The 16,913-nt window shown below is 33.7% G+C and overlaps 1 protein-coding gene and 1 pseudogene across 2 annotated transcripts in view; one reads left to right on the top strand and one right to left on the bottom strand.

Moving 5' to 3' along the window:
- The window catches only part of HOMER1 (homer scaffold protein 1), a 114,142-nt gene that overhangs the window by 36,211 nt on the left and 61,018 nt on the right, over nt 1-16,913 (top strand). For both annotated transcript variants that reach the window (XM_039874901.1, XM_039874902.1), the window contains exons 2-4: nt 6,416-6,572; nt 11,047-11,178; nt 15,258-15,350. In XM_039874901.1, the coding sequence (XP_039730835.1) occupies nt 6,416-6,572; nt 11,047-11,178; nt 15,258-15,350 (382 nt within the window). The remainder of the gene's footprint in view (nt 1-6,415; nt 6,573-11,046; nt 11,179-15,257; nt 15,351-16,913) is intronic.
- On the bottom strand, nt 1,940-2,058 carry LOC120612715 (uncharacterized; annotated as a pseudogene).

Genomic DNA, 16,913 nt, shown 5'->3' with positions numbered 1-16,913 from the left:
AACCATTTCCACATTTCTTCCTCTCATCCATCTCAATGCAGTTAGTCTTATTAATTTTTCAATTACAATTTTAAATGGTTCTCCCCAAAATTAATGAATGACCAGTGTGTAGCTAGGCAGTCAGGAGTTCTGGAAGACCACCAATCACATTTTATTGGGAGACATGTTATTTCAGAGTTTACCATATATAAACCCCTTTCTTCAGTTAGTTGTGTAATTTTATTTTTAAGTTTCAAATGCACATTTTAATAGTAAGGCATATATATATATATATTTACATTGTGCGTTCACCTCCCATAGTTAGATTTCTTTCTGTCACCACATATTTGACCCCTTTTACCCCATCTACCTCCCCTCTCCCCCTACCTTCTGGTAGCCACTAGAGTTGTGAATTTTAAAAATGACAGATGCCTGCAACATTTAGGAAACTTGTTTTATCACATAAGAAGCTTGGATGTTGATTCATTGATTCAAAGACATAATCAAGGAACCAGATTCTTTGTTTTTCCATCTGCTATTCTTAGCAAACAATACTGGCTTTGTCTTCATGTTAGGTGCCTTCACAATACTAAGACGACTTCTTCAGGTCCAGGTATCACTCTAAACACAACCATTATTTAAGAGAACATCCTTTCTTATGTGTGTATGTCTTTGAGAGTAGGCCCAGAAGCCCTGGTTATCTCATTGGCCAGAATTGCTTCAGAGATCCATTCCTAACCTGACTTCTGGCAAAGAGAATGGGATCACGACAGTTATCTTTGTGAAGCCTACAGCTTTGTGGAGGAGGGCAGAGCACCAGGACAATATCGCAGGTGTAATAGGAGGGTACAAGAAGGACCTGGTTTCTTATACTTTGCTAGGCTACTTTCTTTTGAAAAATGAAGTAAAAAGTCAGGGAATTATTTGAAATGGCAACCTTCTTTATAGCCCCTTTGCTACAATATCTGATTGTTCTTACATATCTGAAAAAAATTTCTGAGCTAGGTACTAAGAGAAGACTAGGGAATGTATAATTTCTCTTTCTTCCCTTGAGCTTGGACCCACACCTTTGCACTTCCTTGGAACAAAAATTTATTGAATAATCCCACAATGTTTGCAAAAATAGAATTCAATAGTAATTTTAAAAAGCATTATCATTAATTTTTAAAATCAAAGCTATCCAAATGACACATGTTAACTTTGTACTTTTTTCTAGATCTAAAATGTACATATATCTTGGCAAATAGTCTTTTTATTTTACTTCAATTTTATGATCCTCATTTCTTTCTTATTACACAGATGCCTGAAAGTTAAATATAGTAATTCTTTATGTTGACTGTAATGAATTTGAATAAAACTTATTTTTAAAACAATCTGGATTTTACTACATTTTCGCAGTATCATCTTATACTTCCTTCCAATTTTCCATATCCATATTATTTTAGAGTCTAACATCGAAGTGTTGTAGTCCAAGATGAAGAACTTCACAATTAATGTTATACCAGCTTTCTAAAATTACTTTATGAACTGGAAAATACTCCACTAAGTTTTTCTTAGAACAATAAGGTTGTTTGAACTACTTATTGTCCTGGTTCTTGATACAAGAAATTACAAAGTAGATGATTCTCTAGCATTAAAAAATGTGTGTGTGTGTGTGTGTGTGTGTGTGTGTTTAGTTTTTCTAAGCTAGTTTAAAGCATTTCATGCCAAAATCTATTTTCTTTTAGAATTGACTTTTGGAATAATGTTTAATTTCTTAGAAGAGTTGCTTTGAATGTCGTTAACAATTAACTAAGAAGTTAAGCTATAATCATTACTAAGGCCTTATTTTGTATCATATCTTTTATGTGTATTTTTTTGTGATAATTAGTAATGTCAACAAAGATGGTAGAATATCCAGATCAGCTTTCAGTGAGAGATATTTACCTCAAATTTAACTTTTTTTTTTTTTTTTTTTTAATGCCTACAGCAGCTGGTATTCCTAGGTGGTCTCCTATCCAGGTACTATCCAGGCCTGACCCTGCTTAGCTTCTGAGATCAGACGAGATCGGGCACGTTCAGGGTAGCATGGCCGTAGACAAAATTTTATCTTTTGATTTTTATTCTGCAGTTATAAATATAAGTCTTATGTGATGTTAATGTGTTACATGAAAAAGAATTCTGAGGTCAAATGATTTTGCCACATGCTGGATTATTCAGGGTTTCTTTACTGGAAGACTTCTCAGAACCTTTAATATACTGATGTGCATTATAAATGTTTCAGGATGGGACATAGCACAGTGTTTGTAGAACTTAGTTGAACAAGGAACACTCATTTCTAAGACTGTGGTTCTGTAGAACATACTTTGGGAAATGCTGATGTTTGATGCAGTTAGTATTTGTGTGAATTGTTGTGAAGGAAGTAGTGTGTCAAACTTTTATTTATGAATGCCATCTAGTTGTTTTTTTTAAGTATTAACTTTAACAAATTAGGACACTTGGGTCAATTAGTTTCAAATGCATCACAGACCCTTTTAAAAGATAAGAGCTTTAAGATTTCAGTTATAGCTTCTCTCTACTGCTTCTTCAACTTTTCTCTAAAATGAAATTTATCCACATGCTTAGTGTTGAAATGTAACTTAAAAAATTTTTCAGTTACAGTTGGCATTCAACATTATATTAGTTTCAAGTGTACAACATAATGGTTAGACATTTATATAATTTATGAAGTCTTATAAGGCATATGAACTTGGTCAAAACTCAGCTCATCCTCTCTCCCCAAATCCTTCCAGTCTCAAACTTGACTTTCTGTTTTCCATCCTGGTTAGTGGCACTATCTTCTTTTCAATCACTCAAACCAGAAACTCAGGAGACTCAGCTTCTTCCTTCATCTCCTACATTGGGATTTATCAACTTTGGCAGTATTGACCTTGGCTGGATCAATTCCTTGTTGGCGGATCAATTCCTTGTTGGTGGGGGGTGTCCTGTGCATTGTAGATGTTTAGCAACATCTCTGGCTTCTTGCTAGATGTCAATGGCAGTCTCCCTCAGTTGTTACAACCAAAAATGTCTCCAGACATTGTGAAATTCCCCCTTTGAGACAATTCACCGCCGTTTGAGAACTATTGTCATATATCCAATTGTTAATTAATCTTGTTGATTCTACTTTCTTAATTTTCCTTTAATCCCTCCTTGAGTCTTCATCCCACTCCCTATCTCCTATCATCTTTAATTTTTAAAACTTGGAATCCTTTTGTAAGTTTCTGACTAGCCTCCTTATGTCCAATATTATTTCCCTTTAAATCACTCTCTTCAGTGATGCCAAATTAATGCAAAACTGTATTTACATCTTTCAGTAGCTTCCAGCCAGAACCCTCATGAACTGGCTTCTTTATTTATATCTGGCTTCATTCTTCATAGGCACTCATGCTCATTAAGGTTCTCACTATTCATTCCAGTTCCATCTTCCCACTGTGCCGTACTTTGTTTCAAACCCTGCTTAGGCATCAATTTCTTCATGGTAGCCCTCAGTCACTTTAAGAGAATATGTCATGGTGAAGAGCATTTTATTTTTTAACACATCTGTCTTCCCTTACCAGATTGAACTTTTCAATGATGGGGACCATCTCTATCAGTTTTTGGCATATAATAGATATTCAGTAAAAGTTTGAATCATTTATTAGTATGCCCTGAGAGACATCGTAACATTCTCATTACTTCTTGGAATTCCCTCTATCAGCAGTGAAATTCCACCCCCCCCCCCCAGCCTTGCCTATTCATTCAGACTTTGATGGATAGGCTTTTGACCACAGAAATCTTGAACTATAACTTTTCTTTCAGAAAACAACTATTCAGAAGAGAATTGAAGAAGGAAATATGTTTAGTTGATATCAAATGTCATTTGCTTGTAAAATAACTGGTTTACTCTAAAGATTTTTATTCAGAGGGAATTGGATTACATGGATTGTGCAGATTAATTAAATTGAGTGATGTGAGAATTATTTACTGGACTCAAAACATTGTATTTCCATTGAATAAGGATTTGATGATTGCAAAAGCAATATCATTGTGTTAACAAGTATTTTAAGTTTTTTAGAAAATACATTTTTTAAAACACAGTCCTATAATTATCAGTCTGCACTATTTAGAAATTTATCCCCTGTCAACGGAAACAAAGTTTTTATCAAGTTAGTAGAGACTAGTTTCCCCTTGCCTTCCTTACGTGCATAAATACAGTTTTGTGTAATTGGATTTCCCTGTGAATTGGAATTAGTCACTGTTGGTCTGAGCAACTACTCTTATCCCTAGAACTTTAAGTAAAAGGTGAAAAAAGAAAACTAGAGGTTGCAGTGCTTTCAGGAGGTCGAGCATTAGCACCAGCCTTACTGAAAATTAAGGATTGAGAATGGGGGGAGAGGGAATGAGTAATTGAGAAGAATTCTTTCTTCTATCACAGTGCCTTGCCACATCGTTTTTCGTTGAAGGAATCCATATATGATGGCAATTAAGCCAGAAATGATGACTTTCTGTCACTTTTTAGGAAGTGGCATAAAATCTATCACTTCCTTCAAAAGAGATTTTTTAAAATAAGAAAAGTTGTTATGGAGGTTTTCAGAAATAAACCTGGGAAAAGCCAGATTATTCAAGGGGAACGTATCTCCCTTTTACACTACCCCTCCAAAGACTGAAGTAGACCATAGGAGATATATGTGATACCTTATCCATTATTATTGTCCTGAAAGGCCATTTTGTCAAGGACCCAGATTTGCCTTACCTGTTTTCTAATTTTTTTCCCCATATTCTCCTTTCCTTGCTTTAAAATTAAAAAATTTAAAATTTATTTAATTTTAAATATTAAATAACACCAGTTAAAATTCTCATTAGGAGCTTAAGCTGCTTTAGGATAGAAAAGTGTTATGTTATTTGGACTTTCACACACACTGGTAAATACTGTTTTCAAAAGAATTTTACTCAGAACTTGGAAAATTTTACATTATAATGCTTTTGTTATATACAGATAAACTCATGCTTGTTTTTCAGACTAAAATAATCTAATGATCATATTTTGAATGTTTTTGAATAGTTATGGTTCTTGATAATTTAAAAAATCTCTTGTATGTCTTTAAGACTCTACAAGATCTAAGTAAAAGATACTGTGGTGGTGAACTACTTTGTTTTCCATATATTTTTTAATATAGTAGAGCTTATATTGAATGTAAGTCAGTAAGTTATTTACCTTTTACCAGAATAATATAGTTTTTAAAATTCTTTAGAGAGGGGAAACTGAGGCACCAGTGTGTTAGAAATTTCTCCAAATTAAAAAATATGTAGATTAGACTACATGTTCAATTTATAACATCTTGATCAGGTTGCCATTTCTGTTAACTGTTCAAGACATTGAGTTCCTCTCAGTGATCCTCCCCCATCTGTTACTTAAAAAAAAAAGTTGTTCTTTGTTCTACTTTTACCTTGTCGATGTAAGAAATGTCCAAATCTGTAAAGAACGTGTATCAGAGTTTATTTGAGCCAATCTGACAATATATTCTAGGGAGCAAGATCTCAAATGCTCTCCAGAATAATGTAGTGTTAAATGGGTAAAAACTTCTAATCTAGTGAGGGTCAAATGTAAGATTTATATTTTAACAGGGTATAGTCACTTCTCATTATCAGCAGTAGTTATGTTCTATAAAAGCGTCATGAACACTGAATTAGTGGATTTTGAACCATTATTCCAGTACAGAGTTAGGTTCCTAAGAGCCTTTATCTCAAAATTTTCATCAACCAATCAATGCATAACCTCGTTTTATGTGTTTTTGTTTAAAGACACGTTATTTAATACATATTGTTGATTCATTACCACTGAACTCATGGCCAACAGCACTATAACTCATGCCTGAACAAAGCTTATATAACATATATTTATTCCATAAGACACATCACAGACTTCTTGCCCTGAGGAACAGATAGCACTCAGCACTATGCTTAGGGGCCATTTTAAACAGTGAAAACACCAACAAAAAGCACACAAATGCAAAATACTTGGTGTTAAGTAGATTGAAAAAAGAGGCACTTGTTTATATAGTATGAGAGTTAAAACAAGGAGACAGGGTGTTTGTTGCCTTGATCAACCTCACAAGGAAACATGCATGTAAGGTGACTCACATTTTCCACTACAGAAGACCAAGAAAGTACCTCAAATATTAATTTGGGGGTTACAAATACATTTTGTTCATTAGTGAAATTCACAAATATAGAATCTGAGTAATGAAGATTGACTGTAATTGTTTTAAAGAAGCTTATGATGGATACTTAGATATTCAAATTTGAAAGTTTTTCTTATTTTCAAGGTTGTGGGAGTTTTTGGTTAAGTGAGTTGTCGTCACAGTTTCCATGTTCTGTTGTCCAGTGTAATAAAATTGGCTGCTTTAAGTCTATCATTTTATCTTCTATCCCACAGGGAACAACCCATCTTCAGCACTCGTGCTCATGTCTTCCAGATTGACCCAAACACAAAGAAGAACTGGGTACCCACCAGCAAGCACGCAGTTACTGTGTCTTATTTCTATGACAGCACAAGAAATGTGTATAGGATAATCAGTTTAGATGGCTCAAAGGTAAGTTAAATTTACTTTAATAATCTTGCTATTTTGCTTTACACAGTATAGATTTCAGTTTTATTTAGAGGATTTTTTTATCTTAAAATAAAATATATCCTTCTACAAAGAATCCATTTAAAAGTTACAACTTAACTTTTTTAAAAAACAAAATTGATCAGTTTTGGAGGAGCAAGATTATTTTGTCAACTAAATTACTTGGATTAACTACCTTATTTATATTGAGTTACATGCCAAAATATTCTACAAATTTGAGGTCAGTTTATTTGATAGATGCTAAGAATATAGGAATATAGTGGTAAACAGAGTAGACACAATTTCTACTTTTTTGGAGCATGCGATAGAGTGAGCAACTAGAATTCTTTACATATAAACTTCTGTAGACTAGTAGGCAGTTCAAAATCCCTGCATCATATGAAGCCTCTCAATATCAATATTAAAGCTGACATACCTTATTCTGAAGAGAAGCATGTTAATTATGACCTAAGTTTTTATTTTTAGGAGCAGCAGATAGTATAACATTTAAGAACATGGAATGCACGGATTCACATCTCAGCTCTGCTGTCTACTAAATTTTTGGCTTTGGGCAAGTTACTCTATTTTTCTTAGCCTCATTGTTCGCACCTTAGTACTGGTAATTGTAGGGATTAATGAGTTAATATCTGCAAAACACTTAGATCAGTGTCTGATGGATAGTATACCCTTTAAAAAGGAGGACTTTCATTTTTTCATCAGTGAATTTTGAATGACACACAGAGATAAATATCAAAATATCAAACATCAGATTCTGGATATAAACTGTGTAGAAAGATGAGGGTTCCATTTTTTTCTTTCAAGCTTTCATGAAGCCGTGAGGCCTTTCTACTCTCAGAAATTTTAGCAGTTGAGTGTAGGAATTAAGAGCTCTGACTCTAAAACTGGATTGTCTGGTTTGACTTTTTGCTCTACTAATCACTAGCCTTGTGACTTACAGCAAAGTATTTAATGTGCTCATCTGTGCAAAGGAACTAATAAAAATACCCATGTAATTACACCATGGGGTTGTTGTGAAGATTAAATAATCAATTTATGCAAAAGCATTTAAAGGGTGTATGGTAGTCACTATACACTTACTGGTATTGTTATCATTATTAATATTATAATGCTATTATGTATTGCCTAGTGATTTGGGGGAATAAAAGATAATTGAATGCTAAACTTTCAGTCTTTTTTTTTTTTTTTTTTTGCTGCCGTGTGCTCATTTCTAATCTCCTTAACTAGATTATAGGACCCCAAGGGCTGTTTGTACTTTGTTTTGTACCTAAGTGACTAACATAATTGATCCTTCTTTCATTTTCATTTGGAGGATTTAAAGGACTTGAGAAATAGTAATAGTTAATTTCTGTGACGGTTTTTAATGAAGAATAATTTTGTCATGTTTTATAACTGTTTAGTGAAATTAACAGATATTAATTATTTTAATCAGGCTCTAGAGTGTTAATTTATTTCTTATCCCTGATTAAAACTTTCAGTTTTCTATAACCTGTGTTTCTCTCTTGGCCCAAACCATAGGTAAGATTAGTTTTATTAGAAAAGAGAGTTAAATGGTATATAAAAGTAAAGTTCAAGTGAAGTATTCCCATGTCCCATGTAATTAATAATTCCCATGTGTTCTTCCTTCTGAAGCAATATGAAATATATTGCTTCTGGCATTTCCATTTTTTTATATACTTTGCAGCTTGTAATTATTAGGCTCTTAAATAACTCTTATGGAAAAGGTTTTGTTTCTTTTAACAAAAATCTACCCTCTGTAGCAGTTATATTTTCTATCACATTTTCCATTTACTTTTCTAAACTAATGCTGTTAACTGCTGCAGTTTCCTGCAGGAGCCATTGTTTTTTTGTTAGCAGCAGTGGTTTATTTGATGGGGCTAAATGAGTGTTTTTATCCTTCCCATCCTCACTTCTGTTTCATGATGAGTTGAAAAGGCCTTAGGCGCCCCTGACTAGAAAATGTCCATTTGTTCTCATGTAGTGCTTTTACTGTGAATGTAAAGTTTGCTCGAAGTTTTTCTAATCATGCTGCAGAGACATCAGCGTGGCCAAGAGCCAGGATCAGTGCACTACATGATCTGTAATGACACAGCATTTCTATCTCCTTTCCTTGCAAGGACAAGAACTTTGGGATTGAGAGACATTTGTTTTAAAAAACTAGAACTTTTCTTTTAAATGGGTTCTTTGTAGCATGCTATTCAAGGAATTCTAATAATTTTTTTAAGGAAAGGTTCAGAATAGGGATTAAAATGGAACTCTTAAAAATAAAATGAAATTTATTTGAAATAGCTAAATCTGAAGGTCAGTGACCAACGGCACATGGGTCAGTTTTCTTAGATGCCTGTAAAACCTATTGCCACTTCACTTTTTGAATTTTTAGGATCATGTGTTAAATGCCTTTCTCTCATTGAAAACACTCAGATCCCAACCCAAATGGACCTTCCTCAGGGAACACTCAAGGACCACCAGATCTAAAGTAGTGCCTATAGTTCATGCCTTCTAGCCTTTCAGTGTAGCATATCCTGGTTTTATGGTTTTCATGGCACTTACTGCTCTCTGAAATTATGTTGGTCAACTATTTATTTACTTGTTCATTGACTGACTCTTCATGCTCTAGAATGTAATCCACAATTACATTGACTCTTATTGTACTCAGTAAAAAGAGTTGGATAACCAGTGATTCTTTACCATTTGTTAATACTGTAGTCCCACCTTATCCACAGGGGATAGATACCTCCAAGACTCCCACTGGATGCCTGAAACCGTGGATGGTACCAAATCCTTTATGTACTCTGTTTTTTCCTATAAATATACACTTTATGGCTTATCTTTGGCATATTCAAGTTGTCAGCATCACTACTCTTGTGCTTTGGGGTCATTATTAAGTAAAATAAGGGTTACTTGAACACAAGCACTGTGGTAATAGACAGTTGACCTGTGACTGAGATGGCTAATAAGTGATTAATGAGCAGGTGGTATATACAGCAGGGATAACATTAGACAAAAGGATGATTCAAGTCTTGGGTGGAAGAGCGAGAGATTTCGTCATGCTACTCAGAACAGCATGCAGTTTAAAACTTATGAATTGTTTATTTCTGGAATTTCCTACTTAATATTTTTAGACTGCTATTGAACACAGGTAACTGAAACTGTGGAAGGTGAAACTGTGGATAAAGCGGCACTACTATATATTCTTTCCCATTTAGTCTTTCATTTGATGACAGCCCCACAAATTAGAGCAGTCATTAGTCACATTTTTACAGGATCTAAAATGACATGCTAGGAAAAGCAGCTTTTGAACTGGAGAGTAAGGAGGTATATGAGTATGAGTATATAAATTTTGTCAGGTTAAAAAAGCTTAATCAAAGGTAATGGCTCACATATAACAGCAGATAACACATCCTGCTGTCAGAGAAAGCAAGAAACCTTTCTATCTTCTACTGTCTTTCTTTAGCAGGACAAGTGTCATACATTCATTATTATAACTTAATACCCACATAGATCATAAGTATTTACATACTGTTGTTCACATTGTAGACAGATTTAGCTGTGTCTAAAAATGTTTGATTTTCATTCCACATTTAAGAGTTCACCAAAAAACTGTTTATGGATTTGATAATGTGTATTTTTATTATTATTGGAATATTTTGTAATCTGTTTTGGGAGGATATTAGACTGCTTAAATAAAATGGATTCTATACTTTTACAGTACTAGCAGAAGGAATGAAGTTAATATGTTATAATAGTTGAAATCTATCATAGTGATCACCAAAGTTAATATTTAATAACATACTAAAATATTACTTTTCTAAGAAACTGTTAAATAATACTGATTCTTAATGTTATGAATTTATACTGGTTTATGAGAAAAGTGAAGTATATATTTAGGGGTTTCATAATATATTTCTGAGTATCAATATATTTCTGTATTGTAATATATTTCAGGTACGTCAGTTTTAAGAAAATTCTTGATTATGGATTTTGGAAAATTAGTGCACAAACTTGTTCTATTAGAAAAATTGTCCTAATGATATATTCAATTTTGAAAAATTCTTTGGAGGATGGGACCTTATTTTTAAATAAACAACTATTAAAACTACTCACTTCTGGAGACTGTCATCCGAAATTAATAGATATCAGTCCTAAATATTCAAAGAGGACGAATTGACCACACTAAAAACTTAAAAATAATTTTTGCGCCATGGGAAAACTTACTTTGACTGTAAGATATTGAAACTTTTGATAGAGTGCCATTATATTTATAGTTCTAGTAGTTACCATATTTCCATGCTGTCACTTGTAATAATATAAATTATTTCTATCTTTATGTATTTAATGTGGCTCATTAGAAACCATAAGTTTTTTGTAACTAAATAGTCCTGTGTTTACATGTCTGTTTGCTAATTTTGGGCTGGTTACTCATACTTGTTTTATTTTTTAGGCAATAATTAATAGCACCATCACCCCAAACATGACATTTACTAAAACATCTCAGAAGTTTGGCCAGTGGGCTGATAGCCGGGCAAACACTGTTTATGGACTGGGATTCTCCTCTGAGCATCATCTTTCAAAAGTAAGTAGAATCATAAGATCAAAGTGAAAAATCTTCGAGTCAATTGTCTTAAATATGTAGTAGCACATGGAAAGTGTAAAATATAGAAATATGTTTAATATTCTCAGAACAACAGTAGTGACTGTAGAGCAAGATGTGAGAGCACTGGATTCTGCTATCAGTTGGAAGATTCATTGCACACATTAAAAATAGTCACCACTGACTGAGAAGGATTGGTGTGGTTAACTGTATGTTTGATAAGAAATAAAAGGTGGGGATTATCACTTTAGAATGGACTTCTCACAGGACTTCACACCCTTGGTTGGATGGAGATGGTCTGCTAGACAGGTAGACACCAAGCTCTTCTGAATTATGAAAACCCAAGCTGATAGCCATATAGATTTCAGCTTTATGAAATGACAGCAGACACATATAAATTAGTGTTGAGAGAAAATTATGCATTATCTGGGTGGAATTACTCTGAGCTTTCTTATGCAGTGCAGAGTGAAATCCAGTAGATACCATGAGGAGTTCTTAGAAGATACTGACCAAGCAAATGACCATAGCCAGAAAAGCCAATAAAATACAGAGCATCAACAAGTTAAATATTTGAAATAAAACAGTTGTCCTGCCTATAAGCAAAAGCCATGCAGTGTTCATACCAGGAGCACCTTGAGTTCTATGGATGTCACATGAAAAGCGTACGTAAGGAAAAGGAAACAATCTCAGGATACTAAGATGATCAAGGAGATGAGTATTATTCACTTTTGCTCTTCACATTTTATATTCACCAGACCCTAAAATTTATGCTTAAAACTTCTCTGTTTGAAGCATTTAGTTAAAAGGATAACCCTACATTTGAAACACTTTACATGTGATTTGGCATACACAGTAACTGATGGTTTAAGAGTTTAAATTATTCAAGTGCAGGGTAATCAGACTCTTGTAAATACACATGGCTCATATTTGTTAGACCGTAAGCTATTTTTTAGTCATCATACAGATTCTTAAAAATAAGTTCTTTTTAAAAGTCTTATTACACTTTCATGAATATTTATTGACAAGGTTATTACTAGATAGTTCAGTAGTTGAAATAAACTACTTTGTTTCCTTTTGTTTTAGTTGTAAACATTCTTTAACACTGTTTTCAAATTTTTTAAATCTTTTTGGTATAAACAAGTTTAAAGCTCAATTTTAAGACTATTTTAACTTCTGCCTTGGTAATTATGTGTCATTCTCTGTGGGATGATTAAAAGAAGTTTTATCTGATTTGGTTTCTCTTAATACCCATCTAATTCTCTAAGTACATTTCTTGAACTGTGCTAAAGGTATGAGTTTTAGATTCAAAGTATTTTGACATAACAGAGACACAGGCATCCGGTTGAGCATTGCCCCTCCACGAACAGTTCCCTTAGGAAATTATGCATTTATTCTAATACTTTTGCCATTACTTAGAACCTTTTTGGAACTTTTCTTGGAATCATCTACTGACGACTATAGCAACAAAAAATTAAAACTATAATTATATTCTAGTAGCTGAATTTCTTGACAATACAGGAACTAAATTGTGGATTAATTTCTCAAATAAACTCGCATGAAGTGATTTTTGAGCCTAAGTAATTTTGACAATAAATTAAGCTTTTCATTGCATCTTTCAGGTTGCTGGGCAGCTAGCTAATGTAATAAAGGAATAGTTTATTAAATTCTGTTAATTATACTGTCTCCTCATTTGATCTTTTTTCTGGAAATGGCTTTTATATTTCAAGAATTTTGTTTTTTCTTTAAAATTAACATATGCACTGTTTGAGGAAAGCGTCCTAGGAACTATTTAGAAAAATGGGATTTTGAGCGCATTAAACATTTGACTTCCCCAGGCTACTGTTCCACCCTGGGTCCTGTGTGTGATTGCAGCCGCCAGCCTGGTGCCAGTCTCCATCCGTCTGTGATCCCTTATCACGGGCTAGCTGCCATCCATATTGGCACATGCCAATCACTTTATCCTGGCTATTTCTCTGACAGGGATTTTGCACAACTGGTTTTGGCATCGAAAGCCTAGTGGGGGACACTGTCAGAAACCAAGGGCTTCAGTTTACTCCTGAATAATTTTCCCCTCCCAAATGCAGGTTTCTATATCTGTCACTAGTTGAGCCATTAAATGAGCTGGAGTTTTACAACCCTCTAAAAAGTCATCAGTCCATCTCCATTTCAACTAATGTGTTTAATGGTAATAATTAAGTGTACAAAGTAGAAATAGAAAATAAAGGTTGTCCATGTAAAAAAATAAAAAGTAAAAAAATAAAATTAACATATGCTTTTGACTGACCTTACCACTAGTGAATCCTAGTATTTTGAGTGTGGATTGACTATTAGGAAACAACTTGTTATCATTCAGAGCCAAGTCTGGTTTATTTATTCACTAGACTTGGCTCCAAGAGCTTGCAGTTAGTCGTTTTAGACTGTTTTGGTCCAAAGATGACAAAATCATAATCTATTTTCCAAGCTACCACGAAGACCAATGTCGATGCTTTGTAGACTGTACAGGACTCAAAGGAGTTTATAATCTTTTACATAAATGAAGCAAACATGTAAATATTCTGGCTTGTTTTTTCATTAAATACGTAAGTGAATCAAAGCATTATAAGGGTTTAGATAAGGCTCTGAAAGCAATTCTCGACAAAGGCCTCTCAAAATAGGGTAGAGTAACAATACTGGAAAAAATGTATGATCTCCTAAGGTTGATATATGAAGAAAATTCTAACTATGCTTGGATTGTTACAGTGCTTACTAAATTGTATTTTGTTATCATGGAAACCTAAGCCTTTAAAAATTAGCAATAGTGTCTTTATGAAGTTGAGAAGGGTTTTAAACATTAACTACTTTGGAATGCTAAATTAGTATAAGAAAAAACTTTATCTGCCACAGATTATTACATGAAAAGAGGTTAATTATGGTTTTGTTTTTCATTCCAACTAACGTAAGACCTTTTTAGATTTGTATTCAGATTTTTTCCAATAAGGAGGTATTCTCTTCAATTAGAGAAGTATAGCAATACAGATTCAGTTCCCTGATCTACAAGTTATAATTGGAAGTGACAAGGTTTAAAATAAGAATGAAAAGTTGTAATAATGACGATTTGAATTTTGACCTTCCTCCATCTTCCCAACGCAGGTCATCGTATCATGACCGTTTCCTACTGAAGCTTTCCTTCCCAAGGTGGAAATGAAATCAGAGTTGGCTTATAGGATTTGAGGAGGGAATTGTAATTTTATACTTTTATTGCCAACTCTAACAAGTGTTTTAAGTTGCATAGAGATTTTAGATTTTTCAATTTGGTTATTTTGCAGCCCTAACTAACTCTTTCTGAGAATAGTAGTGAACTAGCTTCCACTTCCAAAACAAATAGATACTGTCATGGCCATGATGTTTATAGATTCCCATGAGTTCCTAAGAATTAGCATTTCATGTACAGTAATTTTTTAAAATTGTCAACAATGTTAAAGACCTTTGTGGAGTCATGTTATTCTTTTCTGCTACTGTACATTAGCTGTTTAGGAATCTTTAGAAATGAAGATTTAGTAATGTCAGTTAGTGATAATATTAAATATTGCTATTTGTATTGTTTGAAAATAAAATGCCTTATGTAATATGAGTATATATTACAGTAAAATTAAAAGCATGCTTCAAATACTGAGATGCTTAGGAGTAGATACTTAAGAGATTCAATTTTTTTCCATGATAAACAAATGTAGTATGCCCATCTTTACTGATTCCACTCCCAACTTGTATCCCCAACCTTGGTCTTAGTAAAGTATATCTGAACAACCAAGGAGGGACATAGGTAAGCTAGCTGACACCAGATTCTAACTTTAGTTATATCATGATGTTTTTGAATGAGATTTGTCAAAGTACTTTATAGTGTACAGATGTTTGGGTATTAGATTTCTTTTCCTGTCATTTTCATATTATACCTGTAATTGATTTGAGGGCTAGGATGTTTGTGTAAGAGTCAGTTATTGAGAAAAATGAACGAAAACTAAGGTAAAAGTGGACATTGTGACTTATTTTTATTTGGTTAATGTATATAGTCTTTATAAATTCAGTTTGCAGAAAAGTTTCAGGAATTTAAAGAAGCTGCTCGACTAGCAAAGGAGAAATCACAAGAAAAGATGGAACTTACCAGTACACCTTCACAGGTGGGTATTTAATTTCTATTCTGATTTATGAACTTTATTCGTTTTATTTTTTAATTGATTGATTGATTTAATGGTTACATTGGTTAACAAAATCCGGTAAGTTCCAGCTGTACATTTTGACAGTAAGGCATATATATATATATATATATATATATATATATATATATATATATATATATATTACATTGTGTTCACCTCCCATAGTTAGATTTTTTTCTGTTACCACATATTTCACCCCTTTTACCCCATCTACTTTCCCCCCTCTCCTCCCCGCTTCCTTCTGGTAGAACCTTGTTCATTTTAGATGGTATCCTTTAGGCCAGAGTTAAATTTAAGGAAACAATGGCAAAATTAAGGTAATTTCCAAAGTGGACCTAGAAATGTACCATTCAGTTAATCTGTACTAGTGGGGAAAGATTTTTTTTTCCCCCTATATGCCAATGTCTGCAAGAATTGGGGCGGGGAAAATTAGGTTAGTAATTAAAACTCAGATTCTTTAATGTGTATACAACTTAAAAACAATCATACATATAGAACATAGATTGGCTTATTACTTGTGTTCTGTGTTCTGGGATGGTCACTGAGGTGCAACCACTGGAGGAGACACGGGAGAGGCTCAGGAAAGCAAAAGCTTATTATGCGTACAAGTCCTAGAATCAGGAGGCATGGCACACCTCTGGGCTCAGGGTGGTCAGAGACAGAAAGCAGGAGCATGGGCACAGCTGAGGGTCGAGCCTGTATTGGGATTTCCATGGAAATGGTAGGTCAGGGCAAGGTAGGACTTGCTAGTTTCAATAATTTCTGTGAGCTCTTAAATTATAGGGGTGGCATATAGTTGCCTGGTACCTAGTCCTGGGATGATTGAGGCAGAGCAGTGTGGTTTCCTGGGGTGCATGGGCCAGGTAGAGGAGGTATGGCTCTGGATGGGTTAGTTTCATATCAGATGCATGCTCTCACTTTACCCCTTCTTATCTCTAAGAATTGGCTGGCTAGAAAGGTTTTCTAAGATGTCAAAACATAATATACAGAAAACATAAAAATTTAACAGTACAGTTTGTTCTACTTGACTTTGAAGTGCACTTAAATCGGACAGTTAGAACATCTTACTTTGGAAATTAATTATATCTCCAAGTTCATTAGTTATATTGCAGTACTTCTACAAAGGTTTTAATGTACATGGTATGATTCATATATAATGCCAATTATTTCAGCTCTTTAATAATGCTTTCCTAAAATTAATTTTTATCTCAATTGTCTAGAGTAGAGTTCAGCTTTGTGCTGAGTTTTTTATAGTAATTGTTTTGAAGTGTACTCAAGCTTTATGAAAAAGAAGAATCAGATATTACAAATGTTTCTCTGGAATAATGTCAGGAATAGCAGATATGGATAAAACTTTCTTGAGGAATGAAATAGGAATTGCCTTGGAATCTAGTGACTAGTCAAATATTTGGAATGTTTCAGAAAACTTTTTGCTGTTCACCTTCCTCCCCACCCCGGCATCAAACTCTATTTGGCAAATCCTTCTGGTATAAAGAGTTTTGAGTTTCTAGTTTGTTTGTTTGT

The sequence above is a fragment of the Pteropus medius genome, unplaced genomic scaffold, assembly GCF_902729225.1.
Source record: "Pteropus medius unplaced genomic scaffold, Ma_sr-lr_union100, whole genome shotgun sequence".
NCBI classification, from domain to species: Eukaryota; Metazoa; Chordata; class Mammalia; order Chiroptera; family Pteropodidae; genus Pteropus; species Pteropus medius.
Note: the sequence above shows the minus strand (reverse complement) of the source record. Positions and strands in the feature narration are given on the sequence as shown.